This window comes from Heteronotia binoei, chromosome 11, assembly GCF_032191835.1.
Source record: "Heteronotia binoei isolate CCM8104 ecotype False Entrance Well chromosome 11, APGP_CSIRO_Hbin_v1, whole genome shotgun sequence".
Taxonomy (NCBI): Eukaryota; Metazoa; Chordata; class Lepidosauria; order Squamata; family Gekkonidae; genus Heteronotia; species Heteronotia binoei.
This window is the reverse complement of record NC_083233.1, coordinates 24,453,089-24,474,764: the sequence shown is the minus strand read 5'-3', so window position 1 is coordinate 24,474,764 and position 21,676 is coordinate 24,453,089. Positions and strand designations below refer to the sequence as shown.

Sequence of the window (21,676 nt, the reverse complement as noted above, 5' to 3'; positions counted from 1 at the left end):
ACAAAACTAAAAATTACTGAATTACCGTACCTTGCAGGGGCGGGGGGGGGGGGAGAATAATGATATATAGGGCATCGTAAATTTGATGTTGTCTAGGGCAGGGATGGCCAAACAGCAGCTCAGGAGCCACATGTGGTTCTTCCACACATATTGTGTGGCTCTCAAAGCCCCCACCACCCCATCAACTGGCTTGGAGAAAGCATTTGCCTCTTTAAATCACTTCTCCAAGCCAAGCCAGCGGTTTGGAAAATGCATTTAAAGTTAAAGTTGCTTTCTTTCCACCTCCCTCCATCTGCCTTCCTTCCTTGTGGCTTTGAAACCTCTGACGTCCATGTCTTGCGGCTCTCGAACATCTGATGTTTATTTTGTGTGGCTCTTACATTAAGCAAGTTTGGCCACCCCTGGTCTAGGGCCTCAGCATGCCCGGGCCCAGATTTTCACATGGTGTTTGAGTGGAGAGGTAGTTAACAATCTGAATAGGGCAGGGACATGCACTAAGACAGAGAGAAAGAAAGAATTCTGGACTCTATGAAAGGGGGAAGCTACTGGTGCTGTAGTCCTGAATGCTATTTTCCTTTGGATTGATACCACACATGTGCTCACATAGAGTTATCATATTTTGAAAAGCCAAAGAAAAGAGGACATATTCCCCGACTGACTACTTCAAACAAGTGATCATTATCACCAATCTCATTTTAAACACCCTTATTTAAGCTGTGATAATTGCTACTAGCTAGGAATGTTCCAAAAGAGGACATCCTCATCGGTTTTTTAAAAAGATCCCAAAAGAATACAGACACCAAAAAAAGAGGACATGTCCTCTAAAAAGAGAACATCTGTGTATCTGCACTAGTGTTGCCAACCTCAAGGTGGGGCCTGGAGATCTCATTGAATTACAACTTGAATTACAACTGAACAGAGATCAGTTTCCCCTGGAGAAAATGGCTACTTTGGTGGGTAGGTAGACTGACTCTATAGCACACTACCCTGTTGAGGTCCCTCCTCTCCTCAGATTCCACCTCCAAATCTCCAGGAATTTCACTCCCCTGAGTTGGCAACCCTGCTGTGCACATACATAAGATTGTAAAGAAACAGGACGTGGATGCCATCGGGTGCATAGGCCAAGTAAATGGATTTCTGAGGGTAGAACCTCAAATGGCAGGCCAGCCCGGCATACAATAAATTGAATATCTCTGATCTCACTGTCTCACATCCAAGAATTCTGTGTTCAGGAATCACCACATGTCCAGAACACAACCCCACCCCCCTTCCATCACCGTCACCTTCCCTTCCACACCCAACAGATTTTGTCTTCCTTCATGGCCCTGTCCATCTTTGGCTAGCATAAAGCAAAAGACTCACTGGTTAGGGGGTCCTCACTCTTTCTGCACACAGGCCCTGCGGTTGGCTTCCCTCACAGGCAGTGACTTTCCAGATGTGTGCAGACTTTGGAAAAATCAGCGCATGGACCGCTGGTTTCCGAGTGTTTCAACGGCTGGCGACAGGAGCGGGAGACTCAGTGCAAGAACTGCGCTGAGCTGCAGGAAAGACGGTCATCTGGGGCTAACCCCACCCTTTCAGTTCCCCTTTTCTTAGTTTCCAGCCAAACGTCTTTGGTTTCCTTTCTGTCGTGATGCCACCTGTGCTTCTGATACAAGAAAGAGGCTCTTAAATTCAACACAGGGCTGTAACGGACAGTAGGTGTGTGTCTGCAGCAAAGCAGAGAAGGGGAAGGGTTTTTGGGGGGGAGGACCAGAACTGACTTTATGGGCAGGCAGAGAAGCAGCAGGACAAACAGACAACAGAAATAGATGCCAAGTAAGTAAACAACCCTGAGGGTGGAGGGGAATCATCTTAATCAGTGTAAGGATTTAACAGGATTTCTAATCATGCCAGTTTGAACAGGCAAAGTGACCTGTTAAAGATAAAAGCTTATTATTTCTGTCCAAGATAGGGTTGCCTGTAGGCCTGTGGCTACAGGGGGGGGGCTGTGGGGGCCCTGCCCCCTGACTTCCTGTCAGGTGCCCCCGACCTTCCATCCCTCTACCCCTACCACTGGGGTGAAAACAGATGCTGGGAACCCTACCACCACCTCCCTGCGCCCCCCCCCCCCCGATTTAAATTGCATGGGAGGGAGACTCAGGAACAAGGAAGGTCAGGCACCCTAAGTCAGGTGCCCTGAGTCACAGCAGCAACAGCAGCCAGGGGAGGGGAGCCATGAAGTGCCCCTCGACTTTTTTACATGTCCCCCCCCCCCAACTTTTCAAATTCTGGCTACTGGTCTGGTTGCCAGCTCTGGGTTGGAAATACCTGGAGATTTGTGGACTAGAGTCTAGGGGTTTGGGGAGGGGAGGCACCTCAGCAGAGTACAATGCCAGAGAGTGCATCTTTCAGCACAGCTATTTGCTCCAGGTGAGCCAATCGGTGTCATGTGGAGATCAATTGCAATAGCAAGTCTCCAGCCACCACTTGGGAGGTTGGCACCCTAACCCCAGCCTAATTTGGCTCAGTAGAAGATGGGAGGGAGCACAAGAAAAACATAGGCTAAAGAGAGGAAGTATGTTCAGGATGGTCCCTGCCAATGGGGACAAAACCAAGGCAGGGTGTGATTTGAGTGGGGGCTGGCTGCACGGCCAGATGTTAGCTGAGGAAACCTATGAACTTAATAACAGTGTGTCTGCGCATAAGCAGACTGAAGTGTGTGGCACAATCTTCTTTTAGACACTAGGCGTTTTATCCTAGCAGTGTTCATCTCCAGTGTATTCTGGCTATCAGCTCAGGCAGTGTGTTTTTCTCATTATGAAGGTCAAGTAGAAGGGAAAGGGGAGGGGGAGAACCGGAGTTCGGGGCTCTTGCAAACGGGGGCGGGGAAGCATTATAGTTTGCAATCTCTCTGTACAGGAAAAGTCCCCAGCTTTGCACAGCAGCAGCGGCTTCCTCTTTCCAACTAAAGTTCTAAGAAGTACCATCAGATCTCCGTTGTTCCTGATTTTAAAAAATGGTTAAATAAAGAAAGAAGTTATTCTGCTTCCCCGCCCTTGGCAACTGTAGATCTCCGCTCCGCTTTTATACCTCATCAGAAATTTGAGGGGGGGAGGCACCTGCACCTTTAAAAGTCAGATAAACAGGAAAATTCCAAGCGTGGCAGCTTTTCGTGTCAGTGCAGTCATGCTGTGATGGCGAAAGCAAAGCTGCAGCTAACAATTTCCCCGCTTTGGAACTAAAGTCTAAAGGGAAAAATCTCTACGAAAAAACGCGCGGAGGATTGCAGCCTTGAAGCACAGGCGACGCCCCATCATTTCTGGAATTTGCATAATTTTCCACCACTCGTTCCCGATAGGTGGCGCACAAGTTTTCCCAGAAACACTGCCGAGCACGACAAGAGACGCTCTAGCCTCCCACTTTCCTGTGCCCCTGTGTATTAGCCTCTTCCGCTTTAGGAGGCCGGCCCTTTCGGTGGGTGCTGGAGACGCCGGGAAGATGGTGAGTGGGGTGAATCCGGTGTCATCTGCCTCGGGGGTTGAGGGACGAGAGTCACGGGTGCCGCCCAACGATGCAGACCGATGTGGGCGACGCGGCCCTGAGGCGTCCGGTCGACTTAATACCAGGGGATCGTGACAAAGAGGCCACGGAGACGGACTAGGCCCGAGGTTAGGGGAAGTGCGGGTGGGTAGGCCCTTTCCTGCTTCTCTCCATTGAGGGAGTACCCGAATGCAAATCCTATGGGTATTTAGGCCTCTTTTTCGCTAATGTGGCAAACTGGCGCTTGGGCTGTACCACTTCGGACCGTGGGTGAGGACTCACATGCCTGAAGGCTGATTAAACTGCCAGCATTATAAAGTCGCTGGTGTAGCGGAGTGCTGCTGTAACACGGGGAGAAGGAGATCTGAGAAGGCGCTAGTTCGAATTTCACTCCAGCTACGTGTTCAGAAGGTGGCCTTAGACAAGCTGCAGTATCTCTCGGCCTCGGTCCCCAACTGCAATAGGGGACTAGTATTGACTTACCGTGCAGAGTGGTTTTAAAAAAAATTGTGATGATATATCATGCATGCAAAATTATTATTTATAATTATTATTATTGTGAACCCTGATAACATGTGGGAATCCCGTGTGCTGTTCTAGTTATTGCACTTCGAACACAATATTGTAGAGGTGGAGGAGAACCAAAACAATCAAGAGCCCCGTTCCATGTAAGGAAAGGTTGAAGAGTTTAGGGCTTTTTGATTAAGAAAAAAGATGGGCGACAATATAGTATATGCAGAATTGTGCATTGTACGGAGAAAGTGGATAGAACTATTTCATCCCTCTACTGTATTAGCACTTGATGTCACCCAGAGATAGCAGATTCAGGCAGGCAAAAAAAAAAAAAAGCATTTATTTGCATGACACATGTAACAGATACCTGGGATTTATTGTCACAGAAAGCTGTTGCTAGTAGTTGGACAACTTTAAAAGGGGGCTGTAGAAATTAAAGGAGCAGAGGTTAATGATTTGCTGGATTCTACAATGGCTAATGGGAATATGTTTAGAGAGACTATGCTTCTGAACACTGAGCGTTGGGAGGATCACACATTGCTTCTGGGGCTGGATTTGGTGCCTGTTCTTCTTTGCTTCATGGTTCTGAAGTATTTTGCTAGGTGCCTTCTAGCCCCAATATCTGTTCCAAGCCAGCAGGGCCAGTGACACTAAATCTTGCCCTCTCCAGGTATAGCACTGAAATTCCTCTGTTGTTTCCCTGTGTAGAAAATGTCTGCATGTCGAAGTAGGGATTTTTCTCTCTGAAGGATTACAGTCCAGAAGAAAAATTATATAGTGCTTTAAAGGGTTCAGAGTGCATAATGTACTCTGGCAGAATGTTCCCTGTAGGCTGTGGAATCTTCTGAGCAAAAATTTACTTTGTGAGCTACTGGCATTAAAGTTGTGCGCTACTGCATAAATTAGTGTGCTCTGGAGTCATCCTTCCTGAGCTAAAACAAAAATGTGTGAGCTGTAGGCTAAAAAAACTGAGCTAGCTCACGCTAACTCAGCTTAGAGGGAACACTGGTGTTAGTACAGTTTATAGCAAAACGTAGAAGGTCAGCTTGGCTATCCCACTAGTATGTGATACTGAAAGATATAATGGCTTGCCTATGGACACTTAAAGGGTCTATGGCACAGGTCAGGTTTGAACTGGGGCCTTGTGGATTGCAGTTCAGTCTCTAATTCCCTGTTCTAACTCTGGGGAAGACTCCTGGCATTTTATTTTATTCTACTGAGCAAGGGTGTTCAGTGCTTCAGCATTTGCAGAGTGAAAGAGGGCAGCTATACGATGCTCTTAATAGCAAGGTTTTGGTACCAGATTTGTTCCTTTAAGACGCAGTCTGAGTTTTGGGGAGGATGGGATTGGATTACTAAAGGAACAGCGTAGGAAAACATGATTGCTGTTTTAAAGCTTGATGTCCTTTCTTGCTAGGTGAACGTTCCAAAAACCCGCAGGACTTACTGCAAAAAGTGTGGCAAGCACCAGCCCCACAAAGTGACTCAGTATAAGAAAGGCAAAGAATCTCTGTATGCTCAGGGTAAGTTGCTGAACCTGGCAAGCACTTGGCAGGTTTCTCATTTCCTACAGATCACTTCCCCCACCCCCAGAAAACAGAAAAACTACCAAGTGGTTGGGATAATCCTTGGAAGGCTTGAATGGCTATCTGTAAGTAAAGTAAGTAAAGTAAAATTTTATTTGTATCCCGCCCTCCCCCGCCGAAGCAGGCTCAGGGCGGCTAACAACATTTAAAAGTGAACAATACAATAATAAGACATTAAGATCACATTAAAACCAATCAATAATTAAAACATTTCAAAATCTAACACTATTAAATCTGGCAGTAAACAATATATCCTGGATACAAGGTTCACTGATAAAATAAGCTAGGAGTCATGAACAATTTGGGGGTCTCACTCACTCTAAACTTCTACCGCTCCAGGATTCTATAAGCACTTAAGGGATTGGTAGGCTGATATTTATCCTCTACTAACACATTCTCCTGATTTTGTCCTGGAGCATATTGGTCAGAGTGTGTATCTTTAAGCAGTTTACAAAGTCATATTTTTCTGCATTTTTTGAGAATCCTGAGCAATACTCCCTCTAAGCTATGGAGTCTTGTGAGCAAAAATTCTGCTTCATGAGGTACAAGCATTAAAGCTGTGAGCTACTGCATAAATTAGTTTGCTCTGGGGCCATTTTTCCTGAGCTAAGACATAAATGTGTGAGCTGGAATCCAAAAAACTGAGCTAGCCCACACTAACTCAGCTTAGAGGGAACACTGGTCCGGAGTATGTTATCCCATCTTGTCTGTGGGTGGCCTGACTTTGGGGTGTTGCGGAATTAGGGTTAGTCTTTTACTCTTTGTACAGTGATACAAAAATTATAAGATATGCCCTTCAAGCTCTTCATTTCATTGATGCAACTTCTTCCCTTTAGGAAAGAGAAGATATGATCGCAAACAGAGTGGCTATGGTGGTCAGACGAAGCCTATTTTCCGCAAGAAGGTGAGCTTAGCTTGGAGGGCTGTGGAAACTCACTGAGTTTGGAGCGACATCCAGAAGTCAGAGTGTGCAGACCTTCATTCTCATGGTTTGTGAGGGCTTCTAAGAGCCTTGCTGGATCAGGAAAAGCTGTCTAATACAGCAGTTGCCCACAGTGGCCAAGCAGCCATGAGACGTCCCTTGCTTATTGCCCTTCTGTAGCTGGTATTCACTGACATGTTTTTGGAAACTTCTGTTAGTCTTAATGACCTAATAATTTTACTAGTTGCGTTTTAAAGCTACCAGCCATAACTTCATCTTGTGGCATTAAATTCCATACATTAATTATACATTTGTGGAATAGTTGCAAACTGGTGATCAAGGCACAGGCAGTATAATAGTAGGCCTTACGCCCAGGTTGCAAAACACCGCTTCCAAAAACTTCTGTTGAGCAACTCCCAGTCTTTCTCTCTTTCATTGACTGGTTCTTTGCATCAGGGTTCACAATACAAGGTTTTCAACTCCCTGCCGACGTGCTCTCCTGTTCTAGGCCAAGACCACAAAGAAGATTGTGCTGAGGCTGGAGTGTGTTGAGCCAAACTGCAGGTCCAAGAGGATGCTGGCCATTAAGAGATGCAAGCACTTTGAACTTGGAGGAGATAAGAAGAGAAAGGTAGGCCCCCGTCCTGAGCTGCATCATGGTGGGAGGGAGGAGAGAGAGCCACCAAACTTGGAGCTTTAGGCCACTTTTTGGCAGGACATAGCTCTAAAGCTCCACTTGTCTTTCACTGTTCACACAAAAATTGCTTTTCACTAACAATGACACTTGCTCATGGTCTGTATTTTTGTGTTTTTTTCCCCTCCAGGGCCAAGTCATCCAGTTCTAGACATTCAGCTTGTACTTTTGCTATGGAACCCATTAAAATCCAATGGAAATGCACTTTCCTGTTGCAGATTTTGTGCTCGAGAGGACCTTATCAGGTGTACAGATCCACTTCTTAACCTTGACAAGACAACTTTGAGACTCCTGTATTCTCCTCCTCGGTATTCTGTCCCAGTCATCCCCTTGTGTTAAGTTGTTGCATTAATAGTCAGTAATGGCTGTTAACAGAGAAAAGTTGCAGTGCAAAGCCCCACTCAAAGAAACAGGCCAAGACTTTCCACAGTGCAACAGTTTAGAGCAGGGGTGGCCATACTGCGGCTCGGGAGCTGCATGTGGCCTTTTCCCACATCTTCTGTAGCTCTTGAAGCCCCCACTGCCCTGTGGCCAGCTTGGAGAAAGCATTTGTCTCTTTAAATTAGTTCTCCAAGCCAGCAGCTTGGAGAATGCGTTTAAAGTTAAACTTGCTTTCTTTCTACCTCTTCCCCCATCCTTCCTGTCTTGTGGGTCTTATGTTAAGCAAGTTTGGCAACCCCTAAGGGTTAGTATCCATCATGTTTTGCCTCACTCACACAAAACTAACACAGATCAACTCAGAGATGAAATTGAGCTGCCTAATACCAATCCACCTTGCTTAAATGGAGGTGGCGGGGACTGAGACAGACTTAATACATCCCTGCAGAGCCATGATCACCCACCTGATGGACTGGCCATAGCAGTACCTTGTTTGCTGATGGAGAGTGTACTGGGGCAAGCCAGAATTACACTGGAGCAACTCAACTGAGCCTTAAAGGGCACTCTTAAATTTTATTTATATATTTAGATATATATTCTGCCCTTCCCAAGACGGCTCAGGGCAGATAACAACATTGTAAAACAAATTAAAACCAATAAAAATAATACAATTTGGTGGCTCAGTAAGGCACAGGATAATATACTGAACATGTGATTGTATAAAATCAGTATTTCAGCAGGGTGGTATTGCAGCATAGGGTCAGCCGATGGGATAGGACGCCCACTGCCTCAACCAAATGCCTGGTGGAATAGCTCTGTCTTACAGGCCGTATGAAAAGGTAACAATTCAGTAAGGGCCCGGATCTCTGAAGGGAGCTGATTCCACCAGGCTGGGGCCAACGCCGAAAAGGCTAGGCGGATGTCCTTCGGGCCAGAGATGGTCAGCAGATGCTGAGTGCCAACCAGATCATAATGTTCTCCGGGGCATACATGGGGAGAGGCAGTTCCGTAGATACGTCGGTCCCAGGCCATGTAAGGCTTTGAAAGTTGAAACTAAAACCTTGAAATGGATCCAGTACTCAAAATTGGTATCCCACCTTCCTCTCTGCTCGCTTCAAAAACTGCCAAAGTACAGCTGCTGAGTATGGTTTGTGCTTAATTTTCTTTAAAGCCATCTACACCAGTGAGATCACTATTCATCATATACACAAAATGACTCCATATATACATACACATTCATTAACATAAGCTAGAAACAAAACATTTTAAAAGAAACAAACAAAGCTTTGGTTTCCTGCTGTTTCATGAGGCTCAGGCACTTACTGTCTCATAACAGCAGCAATTGCAGTGCAACAGTTTTAAGAACCCTAGTTAGCCAGAGGAACTCACTTCCACTGCCAGCAGTCACAGGAAGCAAGGTATATGAAGAAAAGCTTTTTGGGGGGAGGCGGGGGGGGGACAACCTATAAATTGCTTTTTGAGCACTGCTGTCCTTTGTTTAAAAATAAGATTGCTGATATCAGAGCACCTGTTGGGGATCTCCAATAGTAGAATATGCAGCCTTGAGGGAAGAGGCAGCCAAATGAACAGAACCTGGAAACTTAAAAAGATTACTCTGCCTGTCTCTACACTTTTCTGCTGTGAAATCACAGCTGACTTATGGTGACTCCATAGGGTTTTCAAGGCAAAAGATATTCAGAGGTGCGCCTCGACCCTGGACTTCTTAACCAGGGCTGACCTTGCTTAGCTCCTGAAATCTGGCTATCTAGGTTGGAGTTCCATCACACAGAGAGATAAATATGCTTAGAGCTCATTCTGTTATTTCATTTGCACAGCCGTTTAGAGCCCCGTGGTGCAGAGTGGTAAAGCTGCAGTACTGCAGTCTGAACTCTGCTGGTTTCAGGTAGCCGGCTCAGGTTGACTCAGCCTTCCATCCTTCTGAGGTCGGTAAAATGAGTACCCAGCTTGCTGGGGGGAAAGTATAGATGACTGGGGAAGGCAGTGGCAAACCACCCCGTTAAAAAGTCTGCCGTGAAAACAATGTCACCCCAGAGTCTGAAACGACTGGTGCTTGCCCAGGGGGACTACCTTTACCTTTTTTATTCAAATAATTCCCCCCCCCCCCCCCCGAAATTGACTTTGGCCCTGTCCCTCGCATATAAAGCTAATGAATCAGGTGTACAAAAAAAAAATGATAGGGAAAGACCTACCTGAGTGAATAACCTCAAACCAAATGATTCTTAATTTGGAGAGAAGGCTTTTAAAAAGTCTGGGGTGTAGGTTACCCAGCAAATCCACCTTTAACTCACAGTCCAGTAAGCAAAAAGGAATCCTATATTTGCTGAGCTGGAATTCTTCATTCAGGTCTAGCAGCTTGAGACCTGGGCCGGCTGAGTAAGCACCACCTCCCATGTGGTTGAAACAGGTACCTACAGGACTTGTTTTACCACAAAGGAAATATGGGTAAAACCCTTTACTGAATAATAAGGGTGTCGATACTCTCCTTAAAAAAATGCAGATTGTGCACATTAAACCTCTATCCATCTAACCTCTATCCAATTTTATCTCTGACCCACTTGGCCGCTTATCTAAACATATTACAAAGAGCTGCCTGTGCTCAAGGTGGTGTGTGCACTTTAAGCAAGCCACAGCTGGCAGGATGGCACGGCACTTTGGTGCTCGGCTCAAACACCTTTCAGCTTCATGTACCTGCCTGCAACACTGATTTTGAGTGGCATCCATTGCCTCTTAATATACCACACCCTCTTGTATTCTTCACCAAATTTTTTTGGGGGGGGAGGGGGGGGAGAAGGAAGAGCACAGAGGAAGAAAACATTCTTGTGACTCAAAAGATCTGCCATTCCTTTACAATCCCTCAACAGTTAACAGTCACAAGGCTTAGGAAAAGGTGGCTCAGTCTGCTGAGACTTAAGCTTTCAGCAAAACCGCAGATGACCTTCCTCAGAATGGTTCGAAGAGCCACGTTATAAGATGCCCAGAGATCGTTTTTCCTCAATCACCACAGTCTTCAGCAGGACAGTGCCTGTTGGGTTCACCAACACTTTCAAGAATGAAATCCAGTTATGGAGCCCCAAATTTCTGCTGGTGGGAAGGATCTGCTGAACAGAACAAGCAGGGTTGCAGGCCAAGCCGTTCCCAAGGAAGGTGAGAGATACCATGTAAGTCTGAGGCCCGCCAATCTCCTGACTGTTCATTATGGCTATGGCATAGGCCCCACCCGAAAGAGGCCGCTCCCACAATTCCAAGCCATTGTGGTCCTGCAAGAGAAGACATGACAGCTCCATGAGTAGCAGCAATATACCATGAATATCCACATTTGTCTCTTAAATTTGGTGAAACAGTAGACTAGCTTCATGGTGCTGGATCCATCAAAATTCAAATTCCGATGGACTCCTAAGAACTTCCTTGTTTTAGAATTTCACAGAATTTGTAAGACAGAGCTTGACATTTACCTAGTTTTAGGTGGTTTTGATACCAGTAATTGAAGCAATACTAATACCATAAGGAGCTGGGCAGAGTGCCAAAACAAAAAAGAACAAGCAGCTACCTGGTAAATTTGGACCCTGAGTGCAATAAGAATTTGGGGGCTTTACAACTCAAATTCACTGCGCCAAACCAAAATTTTAAGACAAGCATACCACTTTCCTTAAAGCATAGCATCTTGGGATTTATTACTCTTCTCATTGGCTCAAGTAGAAAGGCTGGGAACATCAAGATGGGACCGCATAGATGCAAGGAGGAGCCTCAGTAACTAGTCTTACCTTGGTGATTCGATATCCCTGCTTGCCCAGTGGATCCTGGTTGATGGCAATCACTTCCTTGTTTTGGAGCAGGGCCTTGGATGCTGGATTAATGTGGCGCAAGTCGTTGGACATTAGGAGCGGAGCTGCCATCATTGCCCAGAATGCCATCTGTGTTACCTGCTGATCCCAGCTCAGTCCAAAGTTTCCAATCACCAGCTAGGAGGTGGAAAGACCAGAGCTTACAATGCAGACCAACACTGGAGCTCAGTCACTGGAAGCCCTGTGAACAGATCCTCCAATCCTGAGGCACAAGTGACAGTCTAATGCACGTGAGAAATTGTGTGTGTTATAGGCAGTCACAACAGTAAGCTGCCAGTGGTCTGACCTTGGTGTGATGATTCCATTAAATTACCGGTAGCTGCTGACCAAGGCTCAGGGCTGTATAATATTTTTATGGGCACAATCCAACACATGTACACTTGGTGGTGGAAATAGCCAGCAAGGCTTTTCTTTTATAGCAGGAACTCCTCTGCATATTAGGCCACACACTCCTGATGTACCCAGTCCTCCAAGAGCTTACAGGGCTCTTAGTACAGGGTCTACTGTAAGCTCCAGGAGGATTGGCTACATCAGGAGTGTGCGGCCTAATATGCAAAGCAGTTCCTGCTACCAGCAAGCTGATCTCATAGGGTTTTCATGGCAAGAGATGAAGAGAGGTGTTTTGTCATTGCCTGCCTCTGCATAGCAACCCTGAACGTCCTTGGTAGCTTCCCATCCAAGTACTAACCAGGGCTGACCCTACTTAGCTTCCAAGATCAGGCTAGCCTGGGCTATTCAGGTCAAAACTAGGTACACTTGGCTAAGTGCCTAAGTAGTTTCACTCACTGTAAAAAGGTAAAAGTAGTCCCCTGTGTGGGGTGCCCCATGGCGCAGTGGTACAGCTGCAGTCCTGCAGTCAAACTCTGCTCACGACCTGAGTTCAATCCCAGTGGAAGCTGGCTTCAGGTATGCGGCTCCAGGTTGACTCAGCCTTCCATCCTTCCCAGGTCAGTAAAATGAGTACCCAGCTTGCCTGGGGGGAAAGTGTAAATGACTGGGGAAGGCAATGGCAAACCACCCCGTAAAAAGTCTGCCGCAAAAATGTGAAAGCAACATCACCCCAGAGCTGGAAACAACTGGTGCTTGCATAGGGGACTACCTCTCCCTTTTTAGACCCCTGTGCAAGCATCAGTCGTTTCCGACTCTGGGGTGACGTTGCTTTCACAACATTTTCGCGGCAGCCTTTTTACGGGGTGGTTTGCCATTGCCTTCCCCAGTCATCGACGCTTTCCCCCCAGCAAGCTGGGTACTCATTTTACCAATCTTGGAAGGATGGAAGGCTGAGTCAACCTTCAGCCGCATACCTGAACCCAGCTTCTGCCGGGATCAAACTCAGGTCATGAGCAGAGCTTTGGGTTGCAGTACTGCAGCTTTACCACTGCGCCACATGGCTCTTTTCACTCATTGTAAACATCTTTATCGGTGTAGGTTTTTTTGTCATCATGCTTGAATGAAGCCCCTTGTCTTTCACAAAAAAGCAGACTCTAGAACAGAGAGGACATGCTCATTTCTCACCATGTCTGGATCGTTCCAGCCCCCTGGCCCAGCGATGCTGGTGATGTTGTCCTGATGAAGAACGGTCCAGTCCAGAGTATTCCTGATGCTACTCCAGGCATCATAGATGTCAGCAAAATTCCTCCAGTAATTACAGTACTGTTTTATCTCAGTGTAGTTGGGCTGCCAAAGGGAAAGGGGAGAAAGGAAGAGAGAAAATGGTTGAACCCCAAGAAGCCATTGTTTGAATGCAATAGCCTGCTTGGATTTTGGGGTGCAAAGAGAGAGAATGCCAGGACCCAAGACTACTGTTTGAGTCCAGTGGCACCTTTAAGACCAGCAAAGTTTTATTCAAGGTATAAGCCTTCATATGCATGCACACAAAAGCTTATACCTTCAATAAAACTTTGATGGCAGTAAAGCTGCCACTAGACTCAAAATTTCATTCTGCTGCTTCAGACCAACACCAGATCAAAAAGAGGGAATCGCAGTTGTGGTGGTGACTTGAATAAATCTAATTGTGAAAATGAACTCTAAACGAGGGGTGGCTAAACTGTGGCTCGGGAGCCACATGTGGCTCTTTCACACACATTGTGTGGCTCTCAAAGCCCCCATTGGTCAGCTTGGAGAATGCATTTACAGTTGCTTTCTTTCCACCTCTCCCTCCCTCCTCCATCCCACCCATCTATTTTCCTTCCTTCCTGCTCTCAAACATGTCTTGTGGCTCTTATGTTAAGCAAGTTTGGCCACCCCTGCTCTAAACAACAATATATACTGAATAAATTGAATCTATCGACAAATCTATAAACAGCTTGGTAGAACTATATCATATGAATGCAATATCATATAGATTCAGAAAGATTATAACCAAACATCAAGAAATATTATGTATCAATCAACACCCAAAGATAAAGCAAAGCTGTTTTAAGCATAAAGAAAGAACATCGAGTATCATTATGAACAATCATCCAGGTGTAGTAGCATCAACTCCTGTGATGAAGATGTGTGCTGGAACTCCAGTTCTGATTATGTATATTAATTGCCACATATCAATTCAGTGGGACATTCAGTTGCTGAACTTAAAGCAGTTCTCTTACAAAGGAATTTCGAAGGGAGATTTTCTGTCTTTCTAGACAGACTGCTGAATTGCAACTGTTTACGGAGCTTAAGAATGCATCCACCTGGACTGAATCAAGACCTAGGTTTCCTGTCTCATTACCAGTAATGATTTCTCTGTGCCCACTGCCTCTCTGCATATCACACCAATCACACCTGCTATTGACATTTGGCATCTAAAACCACTCCACATTCCAATATATAGGACAGATGGACTCGTGTTCTAGTTGTATCTGAAGAACTTAGCAGTGACTCACAACAGCTTTTAGCTTACCACAGATTTTGTTAGTCTTTAAAGGGCTACTGAACTCTTTTTTTTTTTTAAACAGGTTCAATACTGGTCTCTGCCTTGCAGGAAAGACAGAGAAGGGTGGGTCAGTATGACCACCCATTAATCTGTCCCAAAATATCCTTACACCTGCAGCATAGTTTTCAAATCCAGGTGCCTTTGCAGATTAGGTCTGCCTACCATAGGTTTCCTCCATGGTATGGGCTTCCCAGAGTGGGAGGAAAAGCACTGAAGTTGCCAGGTGGACCTGTTTACCTTCTGCAAGAACTTCTCGTAGAGTGGCCATTCGCAGGAGTACACAATGCTTCTGCCGGTTTTATTCAAAGCCCGGGACATGGTCTTATAACCTGGTGTAAATGGGAAGAATTCAGCGCTCTCAGAATCCTTAGAATTAAACTTTAAAATGCTGCAAGAAGAGAACATACAGATCTCCCTGTGCCACTTTCAGGAAATGAGAGCATATTTATTTTTTCTGGCTCAGAGTGTTGCCTTTTTTTGCAAATATTGCTGGTTTTAGAAGATGATGATGATATTGGATTTATAGCCACATCTTCCCCTACAGGAGCCCTGAGTACAAGCAAACAAAAGGAGGAGAAGACCAGAGGCAGGGGACTAAGTGCATGTGCCTCCATACCGGCCACACTCTTATGGGGAGGCAGAAGAGCCTTTTCTGCTAGCTGATGCCCAGGCCATTAGTTTAGTTTTTTATTTAGTTTAGTTTATTTATTATTTATATCCCGCCCTTCCCCACCAAGTGGCTCAGGGCGGCTCACAGACAGCTCTCTGTACCACCAAGAGCCAGCTTGGTGTAGTGGTTAAGTGCGCGGACTCTTATCTAGGAGAACCAGGTTTGATTCCCCGCTCCTCCACTTGCACCTGCTGGAATGGCCTTGGGTCAGCCACAGCTTTCGTAGGGGTTGTCCTTGAAAGAGCAGCTGCTGTGAGAGCTCTCTCAGCCCCACCCACCTCACAGGGTGTCTGTTGTGGGGGAGGAAGGTAAAGGAGATTGTAAGACACTCTGAGATTCAGAGTGGAGGGCGGGATATAAATCCAATATCATCATCTCTATCCTAAACACTACAAATCTAGGCAACACAACATGTAGCAAGACAAGCTGCCAACTTTGTTCGCATGAACCAGATACTATGACTCTCATCCACTAAAATGGAAAGGCTTCACTGAAGGAAGTCTCTCTCTGTTGAAGAAAGTCTTAGCAGAAGGGCATCATCATATCCAGCTCAGCAAAAAGGAGTCATAGGATCCAATCCCATATATGTGCAGGCAATACTATTACAGGTCCTAATAACATCAGCTTGGGATGATGGCTCAGTGGCAGAGCATCTGCTTGGTAAGCAGAAGGTCCTAGGTTCAATCCCTGGCATCTCCAACTAAAAAGGGTCCAGGCAAATAGATGTGAAAAACCTCAGCTTGAGGCCCTGGAGAGTCGCTGCCAGTCTGTGTAGACAATACTGACTTTCATGGACCAGACGTCTGATTCAGTATAAGGCAGTTTCATATGTTCAGATGTACCATGCTGGGCTCATCTTCCCATGTTAATACATGCCTTCATGTGCCAACAATACCACTCTCCTCCCTATGGTGGATGAGCAGGGCAGTCCCAGAACAAAAACGTGCTGCTGCAAAATGCAATATCTCAGTGTGACGCACCCTTTACGGATGTTAATGAGTTCTGCTTAATCACCTTTCACAATGCACCTTAGATCTGCATCTCTCGTCATCTCATCTATCAGCAGTCGGGAGTGGTCTCCACTAACTCTGAATGAATTACGGCTTTGGATTCAAACCTGCCTCTCTCTGTGGCATCTTCCCCCTTTCAGGTGCTTGTAGCATTAAATATAAATATATCTGCTGCAGATGTATACTCCAGGGATCTAATGAAGTGATCTCAGACTCAAAAAACCTTATGCCGGAATATGCTTTGTTAGTTTTTAAGGCGTCGCTGGCTTCCAGGCTAGTTTTGCTGCAACAGTTTAACTCTAAAAGGTAAAGGTAGTCCCCTGTGCGAGCACCAAGTCGTCACTGACCTACGGGGTGATGTCACATCATGATGTTTTCTTGGCAGACTTTTTATGGAGTGGTTTGCCATTGCCTTCCCCAGTCATTTACACTTTCTCCCCAGCAAGCTGGGTACTCATTTTACCGACCTCAGAAGGATGGGTCAACCTTGAGCCAGCTACGTGAACCCAGCTTCCGCCAGGATTGAACTCAGGTTGTAAGCAGAGCTTGGACTGCAGTATTGCAGCTTACCACTCTGCACTATGGGGCTCTACCCCATTGGAATTATAGGCCTTCTGATCAAGGACAAGAGAGAAATGGCCAGTTACCTGTCTTCTCTGTAATGCAACTGCTAGAGAGGTGGGGGAGTTGCAGGAGGCAAAGACCTAAACTATTTCTGGACAAGCCGGCCAGGTACAAGCATCCAGGACCGAAACTGACATTCCACTTAAGGCTCCAGCCCATGCTGCCTTGTACCCTCAGAGCCCCAGCCCAGCATGTACCTTCTTCCAGCAGGTTCAGTGTGTTGCAGTAACAACCGTCGAACTTGAGGAGGTCCACCCCCCAGCTGGCAAAGGTTTTTGCATCCAGCTCGTAGTAACCATAACTGCCAGGAAAGCCAGCGCAGGTTTTGTTCCCGACATCTGCGTAAATGCCCAGCTTCAGTCCTTTGGAGTGGACCTGGATCATGGACAGGAACAGGCAAACACAGTGGGATAAGAACATAAGAGAAGCCATGTTGGATTAGGCCAACAGCCCATCCAGTACAATGCTCTGTGTCACACAGTGGCCAAAAAAACCCCAGGTGCCATCAGGAGGTCCATCAGTGGGGCCAGGACACCAGAAGCCCTCACACTGTTGCCTCTCCCAAGCACCAAGAATACTGAGCATCACTTGCCCCAGACAGCAGGATCAAAGTAATGGAGAGCTTGGGGCTTTTTAAATGAGTGGAGATCAGAAGCACATGGCCATTTTAGAGGGGGGGGGGGGGAGAGAGACTGAGAAGGGGTTGATCCTAGATAGTAAAAGACAGGGGGTGAGTGAAGGACAGTTAGAGACACCTGAAATCATACAGGGAGCAAAGTTCCCTCTAAGCTGCGGAGTCTTGTGAGCAAAAATTCTACTTTGAAAGCTATTGGTATTAAAGTTGTGAGCTACTGCATAAATTATTGTGCTCTGGGGTCATTTTACCCGAGCTAAGACAAAAATGTGTGAGCTGGAGGCTAAAAATCTGTGAGTTAGCTCACGCTAACTCAACTCAGAGGGAACACTGATAGGGAGTGATCTGTGTTTATCAGCTATCACAATTAAATGGTAAACCCATATTCAATAGCAGTATGAATTCTAGCTACCAGTGACAGATAACAGAGAATTCCTATTTCCTTCATCATCAGGGGACAGATAACAGGAAAGTACAGTTTCCTTTATGCTCTGCTTCTAACTTCCCAGAAGTATCTGGTTGTTCTGTTGGTAACAGAAAACTGGAATAGATGGATCTTTGGTCTAATCTTATGGACGGCTGCATGTTCAGAAGGAAGCTGGTCTCTTTGATCACTTTCAGTCCTACCATTCTATGGGCCTGTATTTAGAAAGAAATGGATCAAGGCAGGAAATCCCCCTCATCTTCCCCAAAAGGGAATAAGATGTCAACAGCAGCTCTTCCTACCCTCCTTAGCTGCCCAGAACTGGAAGCAGAGGAAATCAGCATGCATTCACTCACATAGTCAGCTAATTTGGCGATCCCACTGGGGAAACGTTTGGGGTCCGGCTGCAGCTGGCCCTGCTCGTCACGGGTCGGAGCCATCCAGCAATCGTCGATGCACAGGTACTGGTACCCCACATCCCTCCAGCCTTCGGACACCATCAGATCAGCCATCTGCATGAATAATTTTTCACTGAGAACAAGAAAATGATGATGATGATGATGATGATATTGGATTTATATCCCGCCCTCCACTCCAAAGAGTCTCAGAGTGGCTCACAATCTCCTTTGCCTTCCTCCCCTACAACAGGCACCCTGTGAGGTGTGTGGGGCTGGAGAGGGCTCTCACAGCAGCTGCCCTTTCAAGGACTGCCAGAGCTGTGGCTGACCCAAGGCCATGCTAGCAGGTGCAAATGGAGGAGTGGGGAATCAAACCCGGTTCTCCCAGATAAGAGTCCGCACACTTAACCACTACACCAAACTGGCTCTCCTCAAAAGAGAAGGGTCACAAGAAACGAAAGGAAACTGGAAAGGGGGAAAGGAGAATATGGAAGATTTGTACTTTGGCACTGAAGCACTGTGTGGCATTTAAATATTCATGGCTAAGAATTTGGGGGAGGGGGATATCCAAGGAGACAACTTGAACCTTGTTCATAATAGAGATAAGTAACTACATTCCACCAGCAGATACGGAATTCAAATAATCAGGGCTTTTTTGTAGCAGGAACTCCTTTGCATATTAGGCCACATCCCCATGATGCCTACTATAAGCTCCACGAGGACTGGCTACATCAGGTGTGCTGCCTAATATGCAAAAAAGTTCCTGCTACAAAAAAAGCCCTGCATATAACAGATTATTCCAGCTCAGACATGCTACTAAACCCAGGAGAGCAGAGACTCTTGATCCTCCATTGCCAAATCCCTAGGGATTTTATTCAGGTCCTTAAGAATTGACATGTATTTTTCCTCCTCCTATAAAGGGACATGTTACCTCAAACGTCAGTGTTTGTCCCTATATTTCTGACATGCTGGAACGTAACTATTTCTCTAGCTAAATATTTCCACATCAGCACACAAGGACAGTTCCTGTATGCCTGAACCCAGTATACGCCAAAGACATCTACAGCACCCTATCGGAGTGCACAGTCATTGACACCAGATAAATGTGTTGACATTTCCAGTCCATGACGATAACCTACTATTCCGGTGATTCAAAGTAGGACTCACAAAGATATCACAGATTATCAGTAACCTTTGAAAGTACAAAGGCATTTACACCTACAAACAGGCATAATCAACATGTGAAACTTTCTTAAATACTGCTTTCTTAACTGCCAAGCCAACTTTCATGCCTTTAATTTTGCCCACTGCCCAGATACTAAAACCAATTGTAAGCATAAGACAGTGGTAACAGATCTACACATCACACCTCCACGGAGCTTTTTTTGGTAGAAAAGCTTAGCAGGAACTAATTTGCATATTAGGCCACACCCCGGGCACCAAGCCAGCTGGAACTGCATTCCTGGGCGTTGCTGCTCCCAAAAAAGTCCTGCGCATCCAGAAGGATGGGCCTGCCTTTCCCTTAAATCAGCATAAACACCATAGCCCATAACTGCAGCACAATAAGCCAGACTTCATTGTTTCTCAGCCTAAAAGGGGGAATGATAGGAAAACCTGCACTTTGTGATCTTCTCCCTATTACTGAATCATCATGCAAAGATATTCAGATTTCTTGGAAAGGAGAACTGGATAAAATGCATAAAGGTGGGGAGAACACCACACTGTTGTTTGTAGCCCTGTAACTCAGTGCGTAGCAACCCTCAGAATTGTTTTGTAGTTTTTTGAAGTCCATTGTGGCAAATGTTTTCAGGAACTCATATCCACGTCAACACACCCATTAAGTGTTCTTTACTGAAGTAACAAGCATAAATTTGAGCAGACTTCGGAGGATGGTGGAAGGCAGGAGGGCCTGGCATGACTTTGTCCATGGGGTCACAAAGAGTTGGACTTGACTGTGCCACTGAACAACAACAACATTGTTGACAGGCATTGTTAGACAAATTGCTTCACACATATACATGAGAACAGAGATAGAAAAACAGTACACTTTATAGCCAAAGTACCATGAAATGCAAGCAGTCCGGCCAGTGACGTGTCTAAGTAAAAAAAAATGTGGACCCAGCATGGTATAGTGCTTACCCAGGTTCAAATCCCACTCTGCCATGGAAACTCTGGATAGCCCTAGCCAGTCACACACATATCCTAACCTACCTCACAAGGTTGCTGTTAGGATAAAATGGAAGACAGATTTCAGGTTCCCAGTGGGAAGAAAGGCAAAGTATAGATAAAGAGAATGAATTAAGAAAATTAGCATAGTGACTAGGGCTTTATTTGAGCAGGAACGCAAAGGAATGCAGTTCTGGCTGCCTTGGTGTCAAGGTGTGTCCTAATATACAAATTTTCTACAAAAAGCCCTGTTAAACAATGGTGACATCAGAGGGTGTGGCCTAATATGCAAATTAGTTCCTGCTGGGCTTTTTCTACAAAAAAAAGAGCCCTGACAGTGACTATTCACAACAGCAGTAACTGGCAAGACCATCCTATTCCAAAGATTTACTCTGTTAATTTAATGCCCTTAGAAGGTGAGGGGGGGGGGGGAAACCTGGTCACTACGCAATTCAAATGGCACTTGACTTAGCAAATGAATGTTAAACTGTATGATACTTCCTCATGGGGGAAGTCGACCTGTTGGGCAAGCTTGTCTAGTGCTAAATTCTGACTGGCTGCAATCCACAGGGCGGGGGTACTTTCCCACCTGCCAGCCTTATCGAGTGCACTTTTATCCCGTCCTTGACGAGCCCAATGCTACCCAGTAAATTTTATCGCGGAGAGAAATTTTCATCAAACGTACGGTACTCCCAGCTCTTACTCCACTACCTTCCCGAACCCCTATCACTGACCTATGCTCCCCCCCCCCCACATTTATAATACAACAGTGCTCCTGAGCATGTGCGGAATGCCACACACGCTCCAGTCATGCAAACATTTCCAAAGCCTCCAATTCCTTCTCAGAACCGGCCCCGCCGCCTGGCTACCTGATGCATCGGTAGGGGTCTTGGGAGCAGTCGGTCTGACAGAGGAAGCGTTCCCAGTGCAGCCACCCCATGGGCGGCGTCAGAGCCAGCCCGTTCTCCAGTGCATTAGCCGGGCACGCCAACTCCAGCAGCAGCAGCAGCACCGCGACCGGCACCAGAAGCCTCCCTCGGTTCGGCTTCCCTCGCCAGTTCGCCCCAGCAGCCATTCTTCGCTCTGCTCCCCCGAGAGTCACTCCTCACAATTCCGGCAGCAAGAGGAACGCGGCAGCCTGCAGTCAACGGCAGCCCTCCCTTCGAGCAAGGAGGCCAATCACAAAGCTCTCCGGGGGCTCGGAGGCGGGCGCAGTCTCTTCCAGGGCGAGCCTGCCTCCTACAATGGCTGTAAAAAGGGGGAAGCGAATGTTTGGTCAGGGGACAAAGCATCACGTGATTCGAACGTTCCCAAAAGTGGCACGCCCATTAAAGTTAACTCTTTCGTTGCTGCAG

General features: G+C 46.3%; 2 protein-coding genes across 4 annotated transcripts in view; one reads left to right on the top strand and one right to left on the bottom strand.

Moving 5' to 3' along the window:
* Positions 1–1,618: 1,618 nt before the first annotated feature.
* Positions 1,619–21,676, top strand: part of RPL36A (ribosomal protein L36a) — a 63,304-nt gene continuing 43,246 nt past the window's right edge. The window contains exons 1-6 of one of the 3 annotated variants that reach the window (XM_060249966.1): positions 1,619–1,701; positions 3,341–3,483; positions 5,453–5,558; positions 6,458–6,525; positions 7,052–7,174; positions 7,368–7,441. In XM_060249966.1, coding sequence (XP_060105949.1) covers positions 3,481–3,483; positions 5,453–5,558; positions 6,458–6,525; positions 7,052–7,174; positions 7,368–7,388 — 321 coding nt within the window. In that variant the 5' untranslated portion in view covers positions 1,619–1,701; positions 3,341–3,480 and the 3' untranslated portion in view covers positions 7,389–7,441. Of the gene's footprint in view, positions 1,702–3,091; positions 3,484–5,452; positions 5,559–6,457; positions 6,526–7,051; positions 7,175–7,367; positions 7,442–21,676 lie in introns of those variants that run through there. The other 2 variants (XM_060249968.1, XM_060249967.1) reach the window with 2 other exon arrangements.
* GLA (galactosidase alpha) lies at positions 8,756–21,396 on the bottom strand. The gene is made up of 7 exons (XM_060249965.1): positions 21,191–21,396; positions 18,114–18,288; positions 16,897–17,074; positions 14,633–14,724; positions 12,994–13,155; positions 11,398–11,595; positions 8,756–10,893 (listed from the first exon to the last, which is right to left on the bottom strand). Exons 1-7 carry the CDS (start codon positions 21,394–21,396, stop codon positions 10,600–10,602), a joined length of 1,305 nt encoding a protein of 434 aa, XP_060105948.1. The 3' UTR covers positions 8,756–10,599.

Excerpts from the sequence above, each read along its gene's own strand:
- GLA (XM_060249965.1), bottom strand. The coding sequence starts at position 21,396 with ATGGCTGCTGGGGCGAACTGGCGAGGGAAGCCGAACCGAGGGAGGCTT. Across the intron at positions 18,289-21,190 it reads GACCCCTACCGATGCATCAG|TGAAAAATTATTCATGCAGA; the intron begins GTAGCCAGGCGG and ends TCTTGTTCTCAG. Across the intron at positions 10,894-11,397 it reads AGGGATATCGAATCACCAAG|GACCACAATGGCTTGGAATT; the intron begins GTAAGACTAGTT and ends CTTCTCTTGCAG.